General features: G+C 43.7%; 1 protein-coding gene across 2 annotated transcripts in view; it reads left to right on the top strand.

The window, feature by feature from the left end:
- Nucleotides 1-23,567, top strand: part of NRG3 (neuregulin 3) — a 620,711-nt gene that overhangs the window by 590,100 nt on the left and 7,044 nt on the right. For both annotated transcript variants that reach the window (XM_081190886.1, XM_081190885.1), the window contains one exon: nucleotides 14,250-14,377. In XM_081190886.1, the coding sequence (XP_081047012.1) occupies nucleotides 14,250-14,377 (128 nt within the window). The remainder of the gene's footprint in view (nucleotides 1-14,249; nucleotides 14,378-23,567) is intronic.

Raw genomic sequence — 23,567 nt, 5'->3', positions numbered from 1 at the left:
TAACCATAATAATGATAACTTGCTACCCTTCATGTGAGCCACTTAGTGGGGACTGTGGCTCATTTGTGGCGGCTTTCCTCTGCCCCCAGGGGGACTGTTATGGTGCTGGCTCCTTTCTGTTCAAAGATTCCAGACCGCTCATAGCATTTATAGTTCCCCTGACTGAAAGCAGAATAGCCTGGCTGTTAATGGTGACCGGATGGTCCAGTCACATTGCCCTGACTGCATTGCCTTCCTATGCTTTCCTGAGGGCCTCATTCGCAAAGTGCTGGTTTCCCCCCACAAGCTGACCCCAAATAATACTGCTCTGGGTAATTTAGGGGTTAAGAAAACAACAACTTAAATGGCCACCAGCAGCTTCAAAATACAGTTTTACAAAATGGAAGCTGTTCTGGTTAGCACTGTGTCCACCCCCCCTCAAAAAAGTGGGCATGGCCAGAACCCAAGGAGGGCTGTATTTCTCTCTTTACTGTTCTCTTTTCTCCCTCTCCCCACCAAACGCCCTTCCTCCCTGCCCAGCAGACTGCTGGAACCAAAACTTGATTGATCTTGCCCATAGCTGTCAACTTACAGATTTGAAAATAAGGGACCAGCAGCCAAAATAAGGGACCTGCAGCCTCACCTGTTCCAGGTACTCCAGTCTTCCTGTCCTCCTGCGGTCTGGTCAAACTCATGCTGGTAGCTTCAAGAACACTGTCCAACCAACTTTGTAACCGGAGGTTCAACTGAATAGAATCTGAATCACATGCACCACAAGGCCTATGAAGCCTCAACTTAAGATGACTCCCCGGCCTGGCTTTGCACTGCAAAGTTTGCAGCAGCACGTGCAACAAAATGGCGTCCACCATTCAAAACCTCCCTCAGTTTGCATTAACTAGCCACACACAAGGCATGCAAGCTTCAAACCCCCCTCCCCCAGTCGTTCTTAGACTTCTTATTGGGTGAGCAACACAGCCAAGCAACACAGTTGGAGCCTCCCTCCTCCCTGGCCGGCAGGGAGGGAGGGAGAGGAGCTGCTTCCTTTGAAATTTAAGGGACATCATTTAAGGGACATTTAAGGGACATCTATCAATAAGGGACAGCAGCGGGACATGGTGCTGGAATAAGGGACTGTCCCTTCAAATAAGGGACACTTGACAGGTATGATCTTGCCAGCAGCCTGAACTGATCACTTGCAGGCAGCTTTCAGCATTAGGCCTAGGGCCTGGGCTTTTCAGCCAGAACTCACCAGAACTCAGTCTTGGCGCCATTATAAGAGAACAAGAGAGGCGTTTATGCTGAGTTCTGGTACCTCTTTTTCTAGAAAAATAGCACTGCCTATGGCCACAGGTTGCCACCCCATGGTGGATTAGGACTCCCCCCCCCATCATTTCTATCCATAGCTTGGTATACTATTGTACCTTAGCGCTTTGACAGGCTGGATTTCATAGAATCATAGAATCATAGAGTTGGAAGAGACCACAAGGGCCATCGAGTCCAACCCCCTGCCAAGCAGGAAACACCATCAGAGCACTCCTGACATATGGTTGTCAAGCACGGCAGAAAGATCCTTCTGTACATATGTGCCAGATTCAATGTCCCTTTGGGATCTTGTTTTCAAGAGACCATGCTATGTAAATGCAAGGAAGTGACTATAATCCTGCCACTTCCTTTTTGCAGCCCGTTTTAAATGCATTGCAAATTTGCTTTTCACTTCAGCTAGCCTCATTTATGTTTTCAGCTGTTTGCATAACTGCAGTTAAAAAATACCACAGTCCTCCTTCTCTTCCCTCGCTCACCTCTGTGCCAACGAAAGCTTCAATAGCTTGATTATCAAATCTGCATGCAAGGTTAAAAACATGGATGTTTGCTTTCAAGAGGTGTTTTTCATCTGTGACACAGCACTTCACACAGTGCTTTAAAATGGCATGTTTTCTCATTTGCATTCTTCTTTCAAACTGCTCAATAAATTGCGAGCTCCCTAAATTCACTGAAGGTTCAGATTAGGAGGGTTACATTTGACATTATACGTCTCACGCTGTAAGATGTGGAACTAATACTTACGATCAGCAACACTATATTTAGGAAGTAACAGACATACCTAATTATATAACATTTAAGAGCCTTTTCATTCTTTATTTTCTAAGAGAAAATTAGGTACATATTTCAGATTTCAGGGACAGCCAGCTTCTGTATTCTTGATGGCTACTATTTTCTTCATCTGGTTGGGCCCTGTGAGAATAGGGTGCCAGAATAGATGAGCCTTTGGTTCTCCTTATGCTCAGATCAGTCTGGAAGTCGGCATTGTCTACCCCTATTTCTTAAAAAAAATCAAAGCATTTCCCAAAAATTATAAATCAGTAAAAACCCTGGACCTGTTTAGGGATTTGTAAATGAATACAGGGAACTTGAACCAGGCTCAGTAGTAGATGGGGATGTTTTAACAGTTTTGTCCCATGTTGGCGGCTATGTGTTCCCCATCAGCAGTCTAGCCACCACATTCTGCCCCATCTGGATATTCTGGGCCAGGTCCAAGGGAAACCCTACATGGAGTTCACTGCAGTAATCCACCCTCAAGGTTACCAGTGTATCGTCTACAGTGGTCAGGCTATCTCAGTCCAAGAATGTTCATATTTGGTGAACCAGGCAAAGCAGGTAAAAGGCTCACCTACCCAAAGAGGATACATGGGCCTGTTGTGACAATGTTGTGTTCAAGAGTACCCTAGAGCTGTGTATCTGCTGCTGCAGCCGGAGTTTGACTCTGTTCAGAATGGGCATTTTTCAGACATGAGAACAACCTACCCCAAGAGTCTCCATCTTTTCTGGATTCAAGCACAGTTTCTTGGCCCTCCTCAGATCCACCACTGCATTTAGAAATCAGTCTAGAGCTTTAACAATCTCTCCTGATTCAGATATTATGGAGAAACAGAGCTGTGTGTTTTCTGTTGGAAATGACTTCAGAAGAACAGTATGGACCAGATATGTGTGATTCCTATGAATTTATTATTGGGGGAGAACTGAAAAGCTAGAGATGGCATGCAATGGGATGGGATGGACCTGTGACTGAGTGCCACTAAGACTTTAAAAAAGGCAGTTTTTCTTCAAATCACATTACTGTGCAGTATGTCCCTACATTTGATGGGGGAGAAATTCTTTGGTCGGCTTTCCTCAGTGGGCTAACTTGAACCAACCCACTTGAACTTGCTTGTAGATCAGAAGGTAACTCCCAGTCAGATTGCACATTTATCTGAATTTTGTAATGAAGTTTTGGCATGTAGAAAGTCCACAAAGATGTATTTTACATTAAAAGTGTATACCAACTGTGTACAACTTAAATACTTTTTGTGCATACTTTTAAAACATTTGAATTAGGCTGCTCAGTCCACCCATAGTTCTTGCCTACAAGAATATTCCTTGTACATAGAAAACAATGTTAGGGAGAAAGGATGCAGCCTAGCATTCTTCTTGAGCTGCTAATATTCTGTGTCAATATTTTGTCTTATTTTCATTTCCATGGAAATGTATGAAACACCTATGTTCCTCTCAGTGAAGCACATTTCTATTTACTGAGGTTGGAAAGGGAATAAATAAGTATTAATTGATTGAAAGCCAATATATAGTCATGGAAGTACATAACTGAAAGGTAAAGTTAAAGGTAAAGGACACCTGACAGTTAAGTCCAGTCACGAACGAATTTGGGGTTGCGGCATTCATCTCGCTTTACTGGCCAAGGGAGCCGATGTTTGTCTGCAGACAGTTTTTCCGGGTCATGTGGCCAGCATGACTACGCTGCTTCTGGCGAAACCAAAGCAGCACACGGAAACACCATTACCTTCCCACCGGAGTGGTACCTATTTATCTACTTGCACTTTGACGTGTTTTGGAACTGCTAGGTAACCGAAAGGTACCTTAGTGTTATTTGCTCCAAACATCAGCTCCCTACTCATGGATGGAAACTTAAGAAACTTTTGCAAATAAGAACCAATCTATAAAAATTATAAGAGAATGGCAATGTAGTTGGAGGAGAGGGAAGATTGTTCCATCAGGCATACAAAGATGCTTGTGCTGATGGAACAAACTCCTTAGCACCACATTGAATTCCATCCCACATAGCCATAACTATAAAGTTCAGTTAGTTTTAAAGGTTTACTCTTAATATGATGATAAACTGGCTCCAACTCTCTGTTACATTCAGTTGAGCCACAAATGCAGTTTCCTGGCCCAATATCTAATGGACAAAGGTTGAACCTCTGTACCATCTGAGGACCAGAATTTAAATGCCCCCCTCCTAAATCTCTTTCTAGCCTAATCCCTCATGGTGTCATGCATGGTTCCGTCAAGATGGAAGAAGGGGTGAATGAAATTTCATTTCAGCACTGAGCAGAGGGTATACATGATGGAACAGGCAGGATCAGTGTTGTTGCAGCATTTGCTGGTGCCCGGGGCATGCACCTGCATGGGGGCGCCTGGTTCATGACGCCTCAAAATCATGCGCCTAGGGCTATGGCCTCCCTGCTCCATGACCCCTCATGCTACAGCCCTGGGCAGGATTAGTGGCTATGGGGATTTGTCACTTTTGAGAGACATAAGAACATTAGAGGAGAGTTTTTCACTTCCAGCAAAGTTATACTGGGGAACACCCATCTGTGTTTCATATCATTGTCTCAAGCAACGGCCACTACCACCTACTGTAACTGGTGGCAGTTTTGCCATTCAGGAAGGAGTATTTTCCAGCTGTGCTATATGCAGTCTTTTAATTGGAAGTCTGCTAGAGAGTGAACCTGGAACTTTATGCAGGCAAAGCACATGATTTGTTGCTGAACTGCGGTTCACTTCCTATTCTAAACGTCACCATTAGGTACCATTTCTATTAGAGCTGACATGTAGTGCCTTTCCTCCACCAGCTATCAAAGTGTTTCGCAGATGAAGGCAGCAATCCTCTCTTAAACAAACTAGGAAACAGGACCAACCAAGATCACACTGCTGATTCCATGACAGTGTGAGGGGTTGAAATTGGCTGTGAGGTCAGTCTCCTCTGTGTTTGGACCATGCTGTCTCCATTGATTTCTTTAGGACAGCCAGCCTTGGGAGGTAGGAGTGGAAAATTGCTAGTGAGTGGCTAGGTAATTGCATTTGACAGTTGATTTTCTCCATGAAACTGTGAATAATTGGAAAATTTGCACAAAAGCTTATTTTTAAATGCTATCATTATTCATTAATTTATTTAACTACATGCCTCAAAAGTGCTTTTCAGTAATTGCTCTAACAACAAGCACAAATATAATCAGCCAGGAGACAATAAGCACTTTCACAATAATAGCACAATTAAGCTTTTTACTGTACCAAAATGCCAAGCTGATATAGTAGCCAGAGCAAATTCGCTGCACTTGGACAGGGTATTGGGTCGCTTGCCATGTGGAGCAAAAGCATTTTCAAAGTGCACTCGGCAATTCTGACCCAAAGTGAAAGGACAAATCATGCACAGATTCTAGCTCTGAACATGGGCCTTTAAACATGAAAGGAAATTGAAAATAAGCACAGACGAGGGAGGAGCAAGAAAGTGGAAGCTTTTCTTGAATTTGCTCCTCAAAGTAACAACTTTATGCAAGGCTTCTTCAGCAACACTCCCGCACCAGTGAAATCTGGCTAGAAGGGGCTTGGCCCCTATTGCACAAGGCTCAGGAAGGTGGTAAACTGGTTAAACATTTTCGGCAGGGGGCCGGTCCACGTCCCTCAAACCTTGAGGGGGGGGGACTATATTTTGAAGGGGGGGGATGAACAAATTCCTATGCCCCACATATAACCCAGAGATGCATTTTAAATAAAAGCACACATTCTCATATAAAAACACCAGGCAGGCCCCACAAATAACTCAGAGATGCATTCTAAATAAAAGGACACATTCTACTCATGTAAAAACACACTGATTGCCAGACCGTCCGTGGGCCGGATTTAGAAAGTGATTGGGCCGGATCCAGCCCCGGGCCTTAGTTTGCCTACCCATGGGTTAAATGGCCTTGTGCAGCCCCATCAGTGGGCAGCCAGCATTTGCCCCAGCAGGGACAGCTCACCCATGAAGCAAGGTGAGGCAGCCACCTTGGGTGGCAGGATTCACAGGAGCAGAAGATCCAGCCTCCAAGGAATGCATCACCCACTCTCAGTGTTGCCACTTCTACTGCAATAATGCTAGAAAAAGGCAACCTGTGCAAAACGCCGGCACCCTGTCTCTACAACTCTACTAGCATCTCTCAGTATTGTGAATATCACCGAACTTACCTTTTGTTGGTATCTTCATGAACTTATCTAAAAGACCGAGTTAAGCATTTGAAAAATCTATTGAAACCGGACATTATAAGTTCATTTTAGGCTGGGTAGTTCGCAAGTCTTTGTGGCTTTGTTTAATGTTCTGTATTTCTCTCAGAAGGTTGATAAAGTATGCATATTAATCGCCAATGAGTTGCACTACTTCTACTGCAATGGCAGCAACAGTTGGTATGTGCTCCTTAGAGGCCAGATCTGCCACTGCCTCAGTGCAGCCTCGACAGTGGCCTCTTGGTGAATAGGAGGCTCTGCGGTCTCCTCCCACACTTGCTGCCAATATAGATCTTTATCCTGCCCCCCCCTCGCCCATTTCCTGGAAGGGGGAAGGCACCATTTTGTGGTTTGCCTCAGGTGCCAAAATGTCTGGCACTGAGCACAAGTGCTTAAAGGGGCCAGTCCTTCTCCTGGGTCTTGGCAGGAGTCAACTGACTTGGCTCACTTCACTTTCAGGCAGTGCAATATCAGCAGGTTAGCTGGCAGGGCCAAGCAAGTAGTAACTCTTTTTTTTTTAGTTTAACATTTCCATAGTGGCCAAGGGATGGGACAGGACCCCTTTTCTGCCTTCTAGGGGTGCATGGGGTGCATGCTTTAGTTTAGTTTACAGTGGTACCTCAGGTTACAGATGCTTCAGGTTACAGACTCCGCTAACCCAGAAATAGTACCTTGGGTTAAGAATTTTGCTTCAGGATGAGAACAGAAATCGCGTGGCAGTGGTGTGGCAGTGGCGGGAGGCCCCATTAGCTAAAGTGAGACCTCAGGTTAAGAACAGTTTCAGGTTAAGAACGGACCTCTGGAACGTATTAAGTTCTTAACACGAGTTACCACTGTAGTTGTATTTAGTTTTCATTTCATTTCAGCTTTCCATTGTTCCCTATGAGAATAATGGCAACCCACCTCAAGCTGGTTCTCTGATTCCTATTAGTAATAATAATAATAATAATAATAATAAAATAATAATAATAATAATAATAATAATAATAATAATAATAATAATAAATTTATTATTTATACTGCACCCATCTGGCTGTGTTTCCCCAGCCACTCTGGGTGGCTCCCATCAGAATATTAAAAACACAATAAAACATCAGACATTAAAAACTTCCCTAAACAGGGCTGCCTTCATATGTCTTCTAAAAGTCAGGTGTTTATTTCCTCGACATCTGATGGAAGGGCGTTCCACAGGGTGGGCGCCACTACCGAGAAGGCCCTTTGCCTTCCCACCAGTAGCTGCTGGTGCTTCAGTGGCTCCCATTCATTGGAGAAATGACTGGCAGGCAGTAACTGGCAATAGCAGAGGTGCTTCCACAGACAGACAGCAGGAATTAAGGGGCACTTACCCCATGCCTGAGAAAGGACTGTTAGACAGAGGTGTTTGTCTGCCTTGGGAGCATTGAAAGTTGCATTGGGGAAGAGGAAAGATGAAGATAGTGATGAAAACCCTGGCCTATGGTGACATTAAACTAGTAATGTGTGGGAATGGGACTAGCATCTCTTGTTCAAATGGACATGCATGGACCAATGTTTTGGCAGCATTAGCGCCAAGTCACAATGGCCATTCTCTCTCCTTCAGGCAGGCGTCATAATCATGAGATCACAAAGGGCAGCTGTTGGACAGAAGGAGCTAGAAACAGGTAGAGACATCACATAGTAGTAATGCTCAACCTGGAGTAGTCAGTCTGTCACTCTCCCTAAGTCAGAATGGCAGTTCAGGGAATCCTGGCAATGAAAAGTTAACTCCAGTGGCTAGAGGACAGGTGCAGAGGCAAGATGGGCACAGCTCATGGCTTACTTTCCACAGCGTGTTTGACAATTTCCCAAGATCTGCAGTCCAAGGTAGCGTAACTGTTGCTTCAGTCCAGCAAGTAGCCATAACATGGATTTTGTCCACATATTACGTAGGGAAACGTGGGTGGCACTGTGGTCTAAACCACCGAGCCTCTTGAACTTGCCGATCAGAAGGTTAGCAGTTTGAATCCCAGCACCGGGGTGAGCTCCCATTGCTCTGTCCCAGCTCCTGCCAACCTAGCAGTTCGAAAGCACACCAGTGCAAGTAGGTAAATAGGTACTGCTGCGGCAGGAAGGTAAATGGCGTTTCCATGCACTCTGGTTTCCATCACAGTGTTCCATTGTGGCAGAAGCGGTTTAGTCATGCTGACCACATGACTTGGAAAACTGTTTGTAGACAAATGCCAGCTCCCTCAGCCTGAAAGTGAGATGAGCGCCGCAACCCCATAGTCGCCTTTGACTGCACTTCACCATCCAGGGGACCTTTACCTTTACTTTTACAAAATATGTATTTTATCAAAGTAATTGTTGAACTGAAATACAATTAAGAAGAAGTATATTAATAGTGAAATACAATTAAGAAGTAGTATATTTTTTGGGAGGGCCCAAGAGAGTGGGGCCATAAGCTATAGCTTGTTTAGCTTATATGTAAATCCAGTACTGCACATGGTGCTAGATTGGAGCCAGGCGTTGTGAACCTATTGTGAGTCACTATACATGGCTGGTAGTTTATGCTATGGGTTTTTTGGGGGTTTTTTTAGCTCTTGTTTGTTTAAAAATCTAACAGACTTGGGCACTTTTTTGGGGGGGGTGGTTATTTTAAAAATAATTATTAATAAAGTATTAATTTACATTCCTCCTGGTGTTTGTGTGCAGGGTGCAGGTTCAGTTTTGAAAAGTTCTATTGAAAGTGTGAAATGTTTTCCTTTTCCTCCCTGCTACCTCTGTATTTCACAGTTATCTTGTACCCTTCCTCCTCCGCTACCCTCTTTTAATAAATCCAGCTTTTGTTTTGTGAGAAGCCTTCCACACTGCAGAATTTTAATTCACACCGAATAGCATAATGATAGACCTTTACCTGTTTAGACTTCTGTTTATCTGAAAGACAACCCATTGCATCTCAGTTACTTAAAATGGTTTAAAATGCCATATCTGTAAAGTTTCTTTTAGGGAGTTGATTTTTATCCATGAGAAGTCTTGGAACTAACGGTTTTATGAATCATAAAATTATTATTATTGCAGAGGGCCTTCTCAGTAGTGGCACTCGCCCTGTAAACCCCCCTCCCATCAGATGTCAAGGAAATAAACTTTTAGAAGACATCTGAAGGCAACCTTGTATTGGGAAAATTTTAAAAGTCTAATGTTTTACAAATTTTTGTGTGCTGTAAGCTGCCCAGAGTGGCTGGGGAAACCCAGCCAGATGGGCGGGATATAAATCATAACATCATCATTATTATTATTATTATTATTATTATTATTATTATTATTATTATTATTATTTGCCCTGTGCCTGGGCATCAAGTGACAAAACAGATTAGACGGACTGAGCTGAGGGCCACAACTTTATTTAGTGATATTCATTGATTTTCAGAATACTTGACTAAAGATCTGCCAAATATCTCACCAACCCATCTGACTTGCAAGGAGAGGAATGGGAAATAGGGTGTCCTGCACAACTCACCTTGTTTGGACAATGCTGTCTTAGCTTACATCATTCTAGCTGTAATTATCCCACTCTTTGCTTTTCATAGTCTATGCACTCTCAGAAAGAAGCTGCAGAGATTCTGCCAGGGTCCCCATTCTCCACTGACTAGTGGGACCACCGGGCCAAAGCATGCTCCCTCTTCCAGATCCCTTCAAGCTATTAAGTCCTGAGCAGTTCATTAAAAGAGGGGTGGGAAGCCTGTATTGGACTCCAACTCTCAATATCCCTGAACGCTGTCTATGCTATCTGGGGCCTATGGAAGTCAGAATTCAGCAACATCTAGATTCTGACTCCCATAGGTCCCAGATAGCATGGACAGTGTTCCTGGTAGAGCAGCCAATTGCTGAAGAGAGAAGGCTGTGTAACTTCATGCCTCACTTGGCTTGGAGTTGCTTTTTGTAGTACAGTCTGCCACACTATAAAGGGGGAAAATATGCTCAGTTGATGTCATGGTGATGTCAGGTGATTGGCAGGTGGATGGGACCCCACCCATCTGTCAAAATAATTTACTGATATACAAAGGGGAGGATTCAGAATGCAAAATTTGCGTTTTTGAGACAAGCTGTTTTGTTTTTCGTCAATAGCTATGCAAATGTCACCAGAACTGAAAAGTTTTTTCTGCCTCAGTTTAAATAAAGAATTAATATTTTCCTCATAAAATAATTAGCTGTCATAATGCTGATTAGAACCAGGAGCTGAAACTTTTGCAAACAATAAAGTGTATATATTCTATGGCAAACTCTGGCAAACAACAGTGTGCATACACATAATATGTGTATATATTCTGACAATGCATCAGTATAACTCTATTTTAGTTTCCCCCTGCCTCCAAATTCCTCCAATATAATTTCCCAGTTAAATAATTACACAGCTTCTCAAAAACGCTATGCAGAAACTGTGCTATACTGAACATGTGCTGAACCTCATTAATCCTCAAATCAACTCATTAATCCTCAAATCAACTTTTCCACACAAGCACACCTGACCCACCAAGCTCTGCTGTTGACCTTCAGATTCTGCAAGGCTCCACATCCTACCTATGGGGTTTCATTTTATTTTCCCACAAATTTGTCCTCCGCTCCCAAACTTCTGCAAGCCGCCACCTCTGCAAATTATGTTCGTTCCAATAGCAATGAAGGATAGCATCCTTATGACATTGCTTTGTGCAGAATCAAATCATTGGTCTCTCAATCCCTAGCATTCTTTACTTCAAATGACAGCAGGGGCTCTCTTAAGTTCTCAGAGGAGTTTTCCCAGCCCTGGTAACTGTTCTCTAACTGGATATTAAATGATTTAACCTGGGACCTTTGATACATATAAAGTCCCAGGGTAAATCCTTAAACGTTTCTGCGATTCCGATTTCCCACCTAGCTGATATTGCACAGACAGCAAAAGCGGACCTACATTTCTCCCTTAGTATTGCAGGAACAACTTCCTCCCTCCTGAAGAAGGTAGTGTGACGACCTTGTTGTCTTTTAAGGGTTGGCATATGATGTGATAGGCCCGTTCAAGGCAGCTGAATGGGCCTCGTGTGAAACAGACAATGGAAGGTGGTGCCACCTTCTGCTTCTTCCCATTCAGCCAAATTTGTCATCTGCACTTGCTCCTGTCCCTGGGGAACTGGGGAATGGAGTCTCCTCACCTGCCTTTGGGTCCACTCTGAACTCTAAGCGTGTAAATATATGTTTCACCAAATTAGGTTCTCACTGCAATGCAATTCAGGGCAGATGGCAAGGGAGGAGAGATGTAGGGCACACCTTTAAGCACCCCAAAGCAATGGAGTCGAGAAGCAAGGCTTACTATAATGACTAGAAGCCACTGACTTTCAGTTGATGGCCTATGACTCAGAATCTGCTTCCTCTACGGATTAGCTGCACAACCACAGGGCAGCCAATCCCAGCAGGGTTGCTCTCACTGCCAGTCAGCTGATCAGTGGGGAAAGGAAGGCTCCCTTGCCTATACACAATTGGGAGCATCTTTGAAGGCTTCCATCTCTAACTGTCCCTCACATATGATGTCAGAGGTGTGGCAGGTGGGTGTGGCTTGGGGAGAAGTTCCCATTGTGCAATTATGTGACTTGACATGGTGATGTTTTGTGGACATATTGTGGTACGATCCTTGTGGAAAGGAGCCTCAGCAGAACATAAATTGGATCGTTCGGAAAACCTAGGTGTTGGGATAAAGTGATTGCGTGTTGAGACCCCGAAACCACCCCCTCGTTGATGAATAAGACACAAGGACACAGATATTAGGTTAAATGTTGTTGGGCAAATTTAGGCCACAACTTTAGTGGTTACAGAATGTGAGTGGTATTGGCTTAGGCATTGGACTGACCCGACTATATCTGATTCCTGCCCATCATGCAGGGAGTCCGGTAAGGATCAACCACCGGTAGGGGGAACCCCATTGATGCAAACCAACTTGAGCTCCCCCTGGGTTCCTGACGGGGTCGTGGCATGGCTCTAGCCCTGCCCCAGGCATCGGACAAGATCCACACCCCTGGATTCCTTTAACGGAATACCCTTAAGCTTGGAGGGGCAGGTGATGGCCACACCTCCCTTCCCCCATCATGAGATCAACCAATGCCTAACTGCCAAACCTCTTAAAGCTGTGACGATTGCATCAGTTTAAATGGGTCCTGGCCATGCCTCCCCAGCCAGCGGATTGGCTGGCTGGACGATGACGTGGCTAGGAACCTCCGGGTGACACGGAACTTCATCCCCCGCCCCCGGAAGGGAGTGGGTGGCCACGTGGTCCACCACAACTCCTCACCACATTGAAGTGGAGCTGATTTCCTGCCACCTCCTCGCAAATGATTAAGTGGGCACAAGACGTTGGAAATGGAGACTTGGGGTACATTTTGGACTATGGCAAAACATGTTCTCCATACACATGCTTATGAGGGGAAACTATTCTAAAATAATGCTAAGTTGGTATGTAACTCCTGAAATCATAAGTAAAGGAAATGAGAATTGCCCAAAGACTTGTCGGAAAGAAACAGGAGACTATATCACATATGGCAGAAGTGCAATGGGGTAAAGGAATATTAGGAAAAGATTGCAGATTTAATATTAAAAAATATTAGGTTATGAAATCCCGTATGATCCTCTGCTATTATTATTAAATTATACTGCTGAGTCAATGAGGAAAGAACACCAAGAACTATTTCCTTATATGGTTGCTATAGCAAGTATGCCAATAATAGCTAGTATTAATGAATGGACAGATGCAATTTGAGAATTTGATTTAATGTCTAAGTTGACACATTTATCAAAGTCAAAAGAATGCAAAGTGTTTCTGTGGCAAACTGGATCCCAGTATTGTCTCAAAGATGTTGTAAAGCTTTGAGATGTTCTGAATGTCAAGGAACTGATTTTGCTTTGGTTTATCAGTCTTACTTTGCTGTGCAACTTCCCTTAGGAGCATTGCATTTGGTTAATTTTATCTTTATTTTTTCTTGATTGTCATAATAATAAATAATGATAAGTTCTTTAACAGAATGAAGCATCTTGGGAAACGTAGTTTGTTAAGGGTATGGAGTACAATTCCTACCATTGTTCTTTCCCAAGATTATTGGGGGGTGGGAACCATGATTGTGACAGTGGTGTAAATGGCTGTGTGTGTGAGAGAGAGAGACAAAGTGACTGCAAGCTCCAACCCCTTAAGGCCAGAGTGGTGGCGCATTTGCGCTGTGGCATAGTATTAGTAAGCCTCCCTGTAATGACCAAGAGGCATATTATGTATGCATTTGATGGTCTTGCAAGAAACCTAGAGAATAAATAAAATATATCTGTTGCAAATAGTCTTTCTCTGTGGGTTTGATCGTACTTAACTCTGTGCATTTACCATTTATGTACCTCTCTGAAAAGTGCTGCTGCTGCTCAAGTATAAATATCACAAGTGTTCGGGGAGAAATAAATACCACAATTGTTCTCATTATATTGGGTGTGTCTTTTGAGACTTTCTGAGTCTTCTTAAGTATACTTTAGCAGAACAGCTTGTAAAATTCTGAAGGACCAGGAGGATGAACTGTGAATTGATGGGAACTGAACTAAATCCTTTTTGGAGGGGAGGGGCTGGAGCTGGAACTAGCTTTCAAATGAACTTTCCAAGCTCAGGTTCACACAGTGGCCAACCTGATGTCTGTAGGAAGCTCACAAGCAGAACCCGAAGCACAACACTGCTCTCCCACCTGTAATTCCCTGCAAATACCAGATAGCTATTGTGGCTAGTAGCAGAATATGCTCACCTGATCCACCAGGTCTTATCCCTTGGCACAATCTAAGCCCACTCCCTGGATCTGGGAAGTGTACGGTGTTTTTAAGATCAAAATATGGCACCTCCTGCTTTTGTGCCATGAGCAGACATTATATCACGGTACTTATGTATACAGAGTCATATACATTGCTATTAATGCACCATTAATCTCTCTTCCTGCCCCTTGTTTTCTTTGCTACAGTATTCAAAGGCAAACAGACATCCAGAGCCAGTAATGGAAAAAATGATGGAATCTAGCTTTTCAGGAACTCAGTCCTTTCCGGAAGCCTTGTCTCCTGACAGAGGTAGCCAGGCTATGAAGCCACACAGGTAAGGAAGCGACTCTTAATTGACATTTGTTTTGTGATACATATGCAGCACAGTTGTGCACAGTGACTAGGGGGACATTTAAGAGTATATGGCATGGAAGGAGCCTTGATCTGTTCATTAAGCAGATGTCCAGCATTTCTTCCACTGCAGATGTAAAACAGCCATTACTTCTGCTCTCTGTGTTCCACATTCTTCTCTCTCTCTTTCTTTATAAAAGGCCTAGAGGAAGTATTAAGGATGCCATCAAAGCTGTAGTCACAGACCAGTGAAGGAGGCAATTGTATTCTGTGAAACCATCAGAATAGAAGATTTCCCCCTCTCTCCTGCCTCATTTCAGTTCATGAAGTTAATGACTCATCTTCTTGTAGGCAGACAGTGATGCCAACGACCAGATTTTCTCGGTGCCCGCCCCCCAAACAAATGGAACTCAATATGAAAAATGGCTGCTTTATATATTCACCTGAGAGCGAACAATCGCCCACCTAGTCTTGCATCCTTTTCTCACAGTGGCCAACTAGATGTCCCCCCCCCCATTGACAATTCCAGTTTTCTTCACTCCAATTCTGGGGTGGGGGTGGCTGGAAGGATCTCTCTGTGGTCCTTAGAACAGAGATAATAGATGACTCTATCTGATATGTTGTCAAGTGATTGACAGGTGAGCATTGTTTGCCAAGTGGCTTCGCAGGCCAAACTGAAAGATTTGGCACACCTCATTAGATCTGAGTATCAGAAGTTCCCCACTGCTGCTATAATTCTAGAGACAACACTTGATCCACCTGACCACAGGAGAGGTGTGCTAGCCCACACAAGGGAAGGTCAGAAAATCCAGATTCTCTCTGGCAGGGCAATACAAAAGTCAACGAAGTTGGAATTCAGAACCATGGATAGTGCTCCTGTAAAGCTAAAGGGACCCCTGACAGTTAAGTCCAGTCACGAACAACTCTGGGGTTGCAGTGCTCATTTCGCTTTACAGGCCGAGGGAGCCGGCATTTGCCTGCAGACAGTTTTTCCAGGTCATGTGGCCAGCATGACTAAGCCGCTTCTGGTGAAACCAGAGCAGCACACAGAAATGCTGTTTACCTTCCCGCCGGAGTGGTACCAATTTATCTACTTGCACTATTGGAGGTGCTTTCAAACTGCTAGGTTGGCAGGAGCTGGGACTGAGCAACGGGAGCTCACCCCATTGCGGGGATTCGAATTGCCAACCTTTTGATTGGCAAGCCCAAGGCTCAGTGGTTTAGACTCACGTCCCATAGTGCTCCTGTACATGAGGTCAAACATCCCACTGTGTCAGCAAAGTCCTGGATCCATGACCTGAATTTTAGAGCAGAGTAAGGTAACCATTGTCTGCAGTCCCACCCTGGGTGTTGCCTTTTGGCCAGTTAAAGAACCAGTGCCTACTCCCGCAGCCTTTGGCTCTTTCAATGTGATGGAGTTTCCAGTTTTGCAGAGCCCTTTGGGTCCTGCAAGCAGTCTGTGGATCAGCTATCAGAGTCTGTAGGCAGAGGTATCTCATCAGGGGAGGAGAGACTGGCCCTAGTGCTTGTGAAACCACATAGAATGGAACAAGGAGTGGATCCACCTCCACACTTGTCACTGTAGTTGCTGGAGAACTCAGCATTCAATTTTAATATCCAAAATCCACAATGCATTTTCAGGGTAAGCACAAGGTGATCTGATGATTCTTTAAAATACTATTAAATGTATTTAAACTATTTAAAACAGGACTTCCCTTACTGCATCCTTTTTATAAATAAAACAATTCTATTTATATAAATATGACCATTATCATATTGAACTATAAATATGATAATGATCATAGTTATATAAAAATAATTATTTTATTTATAAAAAGGATGCAGTAATGAAAGTCCTTTTTGCAAGTATTGGTGTTTTAAATATGTGCCTTTGCAGATTCATGGGCCTGATTTGATTTATAGGTGATTGCTTTTGTCATTTTATAATTTACTATTTAATACACCAGACCATTGTTTTTTAGAACAGGCAATAGACTTCTGAATGTCAGTGATTTATAAGCCTTGCATTGATTGTATGCATTGTGCAATTGCTTTATAAGTTATTTTATGCTACAAATACTGTACAAGAGACAGATTAGTCATCTGGGGTTTTTCACTTGATTCTTCTCAGCAGACAGATATAGCATGATAACAGTAAATACATCATGTTAAACCCTTGCTTGTGCAATTTTTTTTTTTTAGATCAGTCTAGGAAATGCAGGTGCCTGTGTAAAAGTCACCACCAAATTGATTCTACCTAAAGCAAAATTCAGGGCAAATTCAAAGTCCCGCTCAAGCAAAATGTCAATTTGAGTTTTGAGGGAAGGTTAAAGAATTTCAATAAGACTTGACGGTGTTTATCATGGAAGGCATTATATTCCTTAAGGCATGAGAAGGGAACTTCTTTTCTGTGAAAGGTCATTGACCTGCAGGAAAAGTCAATTGGGAAATTATGAAGAATATCAATTATCACTAAAGCTAACTTACAACAAGATTTATAAATGTTTCAGGCTCCCAGCAGAAGTAGAGTCATTTGCAAATTACAGAGTAACAAATCTAGACTTGCCATCTAGCATGTGCCCTGCTGGAAGCCCCAGCCAATTTTGGTTTTCAGGTGAATGTACATGTGAGATACATACATTTACCACATTCACAAGTGACATATTTAGGTGCACACTTAAAACATCATTTAGAGCTATTCAAACAGAAGAGTCTAACCACAAGTCATATTGGGTGAGATCTATACAAGACCCATTGACTTCATTTGAACATTAACATGGTCATCCCATTGATGTCAGTGGTTCTCTCTAAGCATAACTATGCTTGGAGCCAACCAATTATATTTACTCCTGGAATTTGTGAGACATTCACCAAGGCTCGGGTCTCATAACTGTAGAGTTTCTGTGCACAGTTTCACTAGACATATCCATCCCTCTCCTCCTTTATAATTCCACTGATGTTTTGTCCATTCAAGAACTTCTGTATACACCTTTGAAATTCATCTTAGCTGAAAATCTTAGCTGGAGTAATCTAGTGTATCCTGACTCATATCCACGTTCACAGATTCTCTGAAAAAGATGCCGGACATCCCGTGCCAGCAAAGTCTTTATTCTGAAAAGCAATCCAAACAGGAGCTTAAACTTAAAAACATAAGAGTGCATGGCTGCACTCTTTTCACATACTTGAAACAATTGTGGACTTACTCTGACATAAATATTGTTAGTACTGAGGTATAAATTCTCGATTCCAGTGTTGTGGCTTAATTTCTTCTGCTATGTTTTCTTTATTTTCTTAACTATCTTCTTTTTCCCACTGGTTCTTAAGAAGCATTGTGGTGAACCTACCAGGAACTCTTGAAATCAATTGAACTTGAGCATTTCGCCACATGCATTCAATCCTGTTCTTTCCAGTGAGTATTAAGAAAGCTTAGCTTCCTCTGGATAGCACCCAGTGAAGCTTAATAGAGAGGATGTTTGACACATGCAAGTCCCATTAAAATCAGTGGGAATTAATCACATAGTTAAACAGTTGAGTCTCGTTTATTTCAATTAGGGAGGTGCAAAATCAGTCCCTTAATTTCCACTGCCTTTTCTGCTTGAATAAATACCAAATATCTCAGATATCTTTGCTTTTCTGAGCATTCTCTGCGTTGGTCGAGTACTTGGTTTCCCACCCCAAAATGTCGCACAAACTGGTGCGCATTATAGCACAAAATGTGCTTACTTGTTAAAATGGGCACACCCGTTTCCTTTCTCTTTTTCTACCTTGCCTCAGAGTAGAAGCACAAGTGCAGTAAGTTGGATTTGCAGACCCACAAACACGGATTTATCCTGCAAAATGTCAGCTAAGATTATTAGATAAATAGATAGTTAGATTTGCTTGTTTCTCTCGCATCCACATTTCCCATATACCTACTAATCTTGCTTTAAAGCCAAAATTGAAGCTTAGTTACTTGTGACTAGTTGCTTAGATGTGAATCCGAATTCTCATTGGAATTCTCGGCCCATGTTCCAGGGAGAAATACATTTCCAAGTTCTGTTCATTTCTTGTTCAGTGGGTTTGTCTCTGCCTTGCCTTCTGCTACTCCTGGATTTTAGCTTCACTGGAAGAATGTCTGGAACAATGTTTTTCCCTGGAACATGTGCAGCTTGTCACAGTTTTCAGTTCCTCCTATTCTTTTGCAACCTTTCCCCAGCCCATAGTACCAACATGTGCATGTACATTGGCAGAACACTGCAAAAACACAATCTTAGTGTGATTCACTAACTTAGACTCCTGAAAAATGGGTTGTGTTTTTTGTGTGGCTATGCAGCAATTTGTGTTGTTTTTTTTTGGGGGGGGGGTATGGATTTTCTACCTCGGGCTAAATTTAAATGTATCCTGATATCATAAAATGCCCCCAAACAGCTATGGGTGCCATCTCAGAAGGAAAGGCACTAAAGTCTGCTTCCCCGAAAAAGTCACACAATTGGTGTCTGGTCCCCCCCCCCTTTTTTTAAACCCCCAATATATTAACATTAGCTAGGACAAAATAAAAGTAAAACACCCCAGTGGCAATAATCAATAGATTTATTGGCCTTCTTTTTTGTCTCAGACTTTTCTTGGTTTTCAAAAATAAAACTGCTGGAACTCTTAAATCTGTATCCCTGGATTATTTTTTTAGGGTTTTTGTTGTTGTTGTTGTTTGGGGAAAAGGTTGGCAAAAACAACAGAAAGCACCCAATATAAAATTCAGGGTGTTTTCTTATGAACTTTTTTAAAACGACACCCCCCCCCAAAAAAAAAACCCAGGCAATTTTTTAATACAGAAAGAAAACTATAGATGTCAAGTGGCTGCAATTTGAGGACACTTTATCTCTGTGCAGTTGAAAATGTCCCAGAAGGCCTATATTGTAGGCCTATATGTTGTATAAATTCTGGTACTAGAATTTACAAGAATCCACTAGAATCTACGCTCTAATTTACCCCCAGATTTACTTCTGTATTAGAAGTAGGTATGATCAGGATTCTTCTTGTGCAGCGTTTCATTCCTGTGTACATGTGGCAAAACACCTTACGAAAAAGAATCTTGATGCAACTCAATATAATCGTTGATAATGTACAGGGAGTTGGGAAAAGCAAAAATGAACTGAATGAGCTGAAAGTTGTGGCTATGCAGCAGTTTGTGCTATATATGCTGTGATCTGTACAGTATCTAGAAGTTAAAAGTAGTATATGAGAAGTCTCCTCATGTATTGATTTCACAGTGGGGAAAAGAGCACTTAAATCTGGCAAGTTAACTACCAAGAGGAATTGGTTAATGGACAACCTAAAAATATAAACCATCAGCATAATTTTCCTCTGGATTTGTCTGCTAGCCAGAGTCTACCACAGAGTTTGGCGTTCATAAGTTTTACCGCTGTCTGTGGGGCTCAACTGTCCATTCTTTACAGTTATGTTTCTACTAGGAAGGCTCTTTGACTTCTTGAGATCCCTTGTTCCTTCTGTAATTAATTTGTTTCCAAAAATTCTGCTCTTCAAATTTTCATGTTCTCCTGATTAATCAAAGATTTGCTAAATATTCACCAAGTATTTTATACCTATATACCCTATAGCTGATGTCTATATTTGTGAGCTGGTATTTTCCACCATGTAATAGTTGGCATAGGGATGCCGGTGGCGCTGTGGGTTAAACCACAGAGCCTACGACTTGCTGATCAGAAGGTCGGCGGTTCGAATCCCCGCGACGGGGTGAGCTCCCATTGCTCGGTCCCTGCTCCTGCCCACCTAGCAGTTCGAAAGCACGTCAAAGTGCAAGTAGATAAATAGGTTCCGCTCCAGTGGGAAGGTAAACAGCGTTTCCGTGCACTGCTCTGGTTTGCCAGAAGCGGCTTAGTCATGCTGGCCACATGACCCGGAAGCTGTACGCCGGCTCCCTCGGCCAATAAAGCGAGATGAGCGTCGCAACCCCAGAGTCGGTCACGACTGGACCCAATGGTCAGGGGTCCCTTTACCCTTTACCTTTAATAGTTGGCATGTGATGAGCACATTAGCATATTTGATAGCTGACCTACAATAATATTCTATACTTGACATATTTGCATGCAATATAATATTTATTTTGCATTTGACTGCATTTTTAAAGTACGCTGTTGTATTTAAAAGGTAATGGCATTTGACCATTGATGTTGTTTCATATTTTTTTCCTATAAAAATGATCAATATTCCCCAAAGCCTAATTTTTAATTCCATGGTAAAACCTAATATTGAACCTAGGAATTAGAAACCTTCACATTCAGAAACTTTGAGTGCATTTTAACATTTATTCCCTTTCCCCTCTAGTACAAAGTAAATATTCTTCTGTTGAGAATATATATATATATGTAACAGATTCAGCACTCCAAATGCATCACAGCTTGCGAGCTTTTGCTCAATGTCCCATGCAAGTGCAAAGACAGAGCAAATAGGATGTGGGCATATGAACTGGTCCTAGAGGAAGCACATAATGTGTGCTTTATTCTCCCTCTTTTCTTCTTCTTGGAAACTGTGGGAAAGAGGAGGGGGGAAAGCATTTGCTTGCCTCTCTCTCGGAGATAGGTCTCTGTCTTCCCCATGAAAAGCACCCTGGGATCCATTGCATTGGTTGTGATTCTGTTTTGCACAGCTGTAATCGGCTTACCTGCCAACAGAAGCTATATGCTGACGCTTCTAATGCCTTCCTAGGGATCTTCCCAGCCAGATTAAGACTTCTGCTTCTTGTGAAGCATCCTAGTTAAGTATGTTGCAGCATCTGCAGGTGCACAGATCTTGCACAAGCCCCCGCCTCAAGTTTTCAGACAGATGTTGCACGCAATAAATTACCTTTTGATTTCTGTCTCACATTCTGATTGCCTAAATAGTGTTCCCTCCTGTTGAAGCTCTCCAGGCTGGAGGAAACAAAATCTGCTTCTGAAAGTGCTTGTCCATAACGCGATGGATAATCAGCTTTGTTTAGTAACATACGGGGAAAGAAGTGTTTGTTCTCGGAGTTGTTGTAAACGCAGTGGTGTGTGTTTTGTGCTTCATAAACATGTTTGCCTCCACGGGGAGACAAGCATGTGCAATGGGAGGAAAATGTGAGCATGGCTTTGTTTTTTAACCAGTTTCTTCATCTAGACATGGTGTCCACATTGAACCAACATTTCGAGCATCTAACTGATGACAACCTAGATTGTCAACAGTCTTGGTAAATTGATTGGTTCTCACAAATGAAGAAGGCAGAGGAAAGTAGATGTTGACCGAGTCCAGGGAGTGATGAATGCCTTGTAGTTTAACTGGGGGTAGTACCCTCTGCCTTGAAGGACAGTGATATGTTTCCTCCTTAAGAGGACCTCACTTGACCCTGAAGCCCTAACTAGTATAGAATTAGTATGTGGACAGAATGTGGTGTCAGGAAGTTGGCCTTGTTTTCTCATCCATTTCTGGAGCATCAGTGATGTACTGGTCCAAAACACATGGATTCATAATTGTTCTTCCCACTTGTCACATGGCAGACATGTCTTTTTGATCTGGGCTTCATCTTAGGCTTGTCAACATGTCTGCTTCAGAGCAGTGGCGTAGCGTGGGTTCTCAGCACCCGGGGTAAGGCAAGTAATTTGCGCCCCCTAACCTGTGGATTTTAGCACTCGAGTCTCTTCCGCGCCCCCCCCAAATGTTGCGCCAGGTGCGGCAGGCCCCCCCTGCACCCCCACGCTACGCCACTGCTCCCACCACAAGTCTTCAGGACAGCCATCCGAAGGCTGGCGCGGGGAGAAGGTCTCTCCGCCCCACCGCCAGGCTTCGGAGGAGGTCTGAGGACAGTGGGGAAGACGCGCTGCGCTTCCCCGCTGTCCCGGAGATTTCCCTATGGGCTTTCGTCTTGCGAAGGAAGCTCATAGGGAAATTCGTTTTGCGAAGCGCCTCCAAAACGGAAAACCCTTTCGTCTAGCGGGTTTTCCGTCTTGCGAGGCGTTCGTCTTTCAGGGCACCACTGTACCTGAGCTCTATAGTTAGAGACTCACCATTTCCCCAGTTGGCTTGGCCCCCAATTTCTCTTACTATAGAATTTGGGGCTGGTGGTGGAGGAAATCATTATTCTTCCCCCTTGCTATCCCCCCCCCCCCGCAAAGCATAAGAGAGGGACTCCCAAGAAGGTGAAGCGTGACTTCACCCCAGGGTATCTCGGAAGCCCTCGAGGCAGCGACGCTTCCACCCCCTGGAAACAGCAGGAAGGGAGAGCGAGAGCGCTCTTGTGCCCCGGTCCTGCTTTGAGTGCTTCTCATTGACGCGTCTGCTTGGCCACTCACTCTACATGGGCCCTTGTGGCCTTGATCCAGTAGCCGGGTCCTTCTTTGGAAAGAGCACCTCCTAAGCACGTGCAGAGCGCCTCCCTCCGCCCCCGCCACGCGGAGCTCAGCCTGCACGTGGGCAGGCCCTTTGCGTCACGTGCGCTTGGCGCGATGCTCTCTCCAGCTTCCTCCCGGCCGGCCAGGCCAGCGGCTCCGCCTCTTTTCCTTTGCCTCTTTGAGCCGCTTAATTCCCAGCAAGCAATTAGCAGGCTCGCTCCACCTCCTTCTCCTCCCGGCTTTGCTGCTGCTGCTGCGCGGCTCTTTTCCTCCACCGACGGCGCGCTGAACCTTGGAGAGGTTCCCGCTTCCTCGAGGGGGGCCGGCCAAATGCGCCCCCCCAAATGTTGCGCCCGGTGCGGTTGGCACCCCTGGCACCCCCCACGCTACGCCACTGCTTCAGAGGTGCTTTCTGGAGGATCTAGAGCTGCGTATATCAATCAAATACCTTTATTGGCATGTTTCAAGTAACTGGAATAATTAAAAAGACAAGGGTGAAGCTATCAAGAGTTATAAGGTCCCACTATGGCCATGTGCATTTGGATATTCTGCAATGCCCTGTCTATTTTCCAAAAGGATAGTTCACCGGGAACCCTTTTGGGTAAAACTGTGGCTAAAAAGGAAGCTACTAAAGCAGTAATATCTTTGTCCTGATCTGCCAGGAGAAACCTTCTTTGGCTTCTTCTCGGAGTTGTGGGCCGGAGGTTCAACATTTTGCTCAGCATCAGTTGGTGGGGTCTGCTGTGTAAAGGGCAATCTATGAGAATGTGGTCCATTGAATCAGGTACTTCTTGATTGCAGACACACAAACGGGCTTGAAATGGAATGTGT

Source organism: Podarcis bocagei, assembly GCF_964188305.1.
Source record: "Podarcis bocagei genome assembly, chromosome: 4".
In the NCBI taxonomy this organism is placed as follows: domain Eukaryota; kingdom Metazoa; phylum Chordata; class Lepidosauria; order Squamata; family Lacertidae; genus Podarcis; species Podarcis bocagei.
The sequence above is the reverse complement of the archived record's forward strand: the minus strand, read 5'-3'. Positions and strand labels throughout refer to the sequence as shown.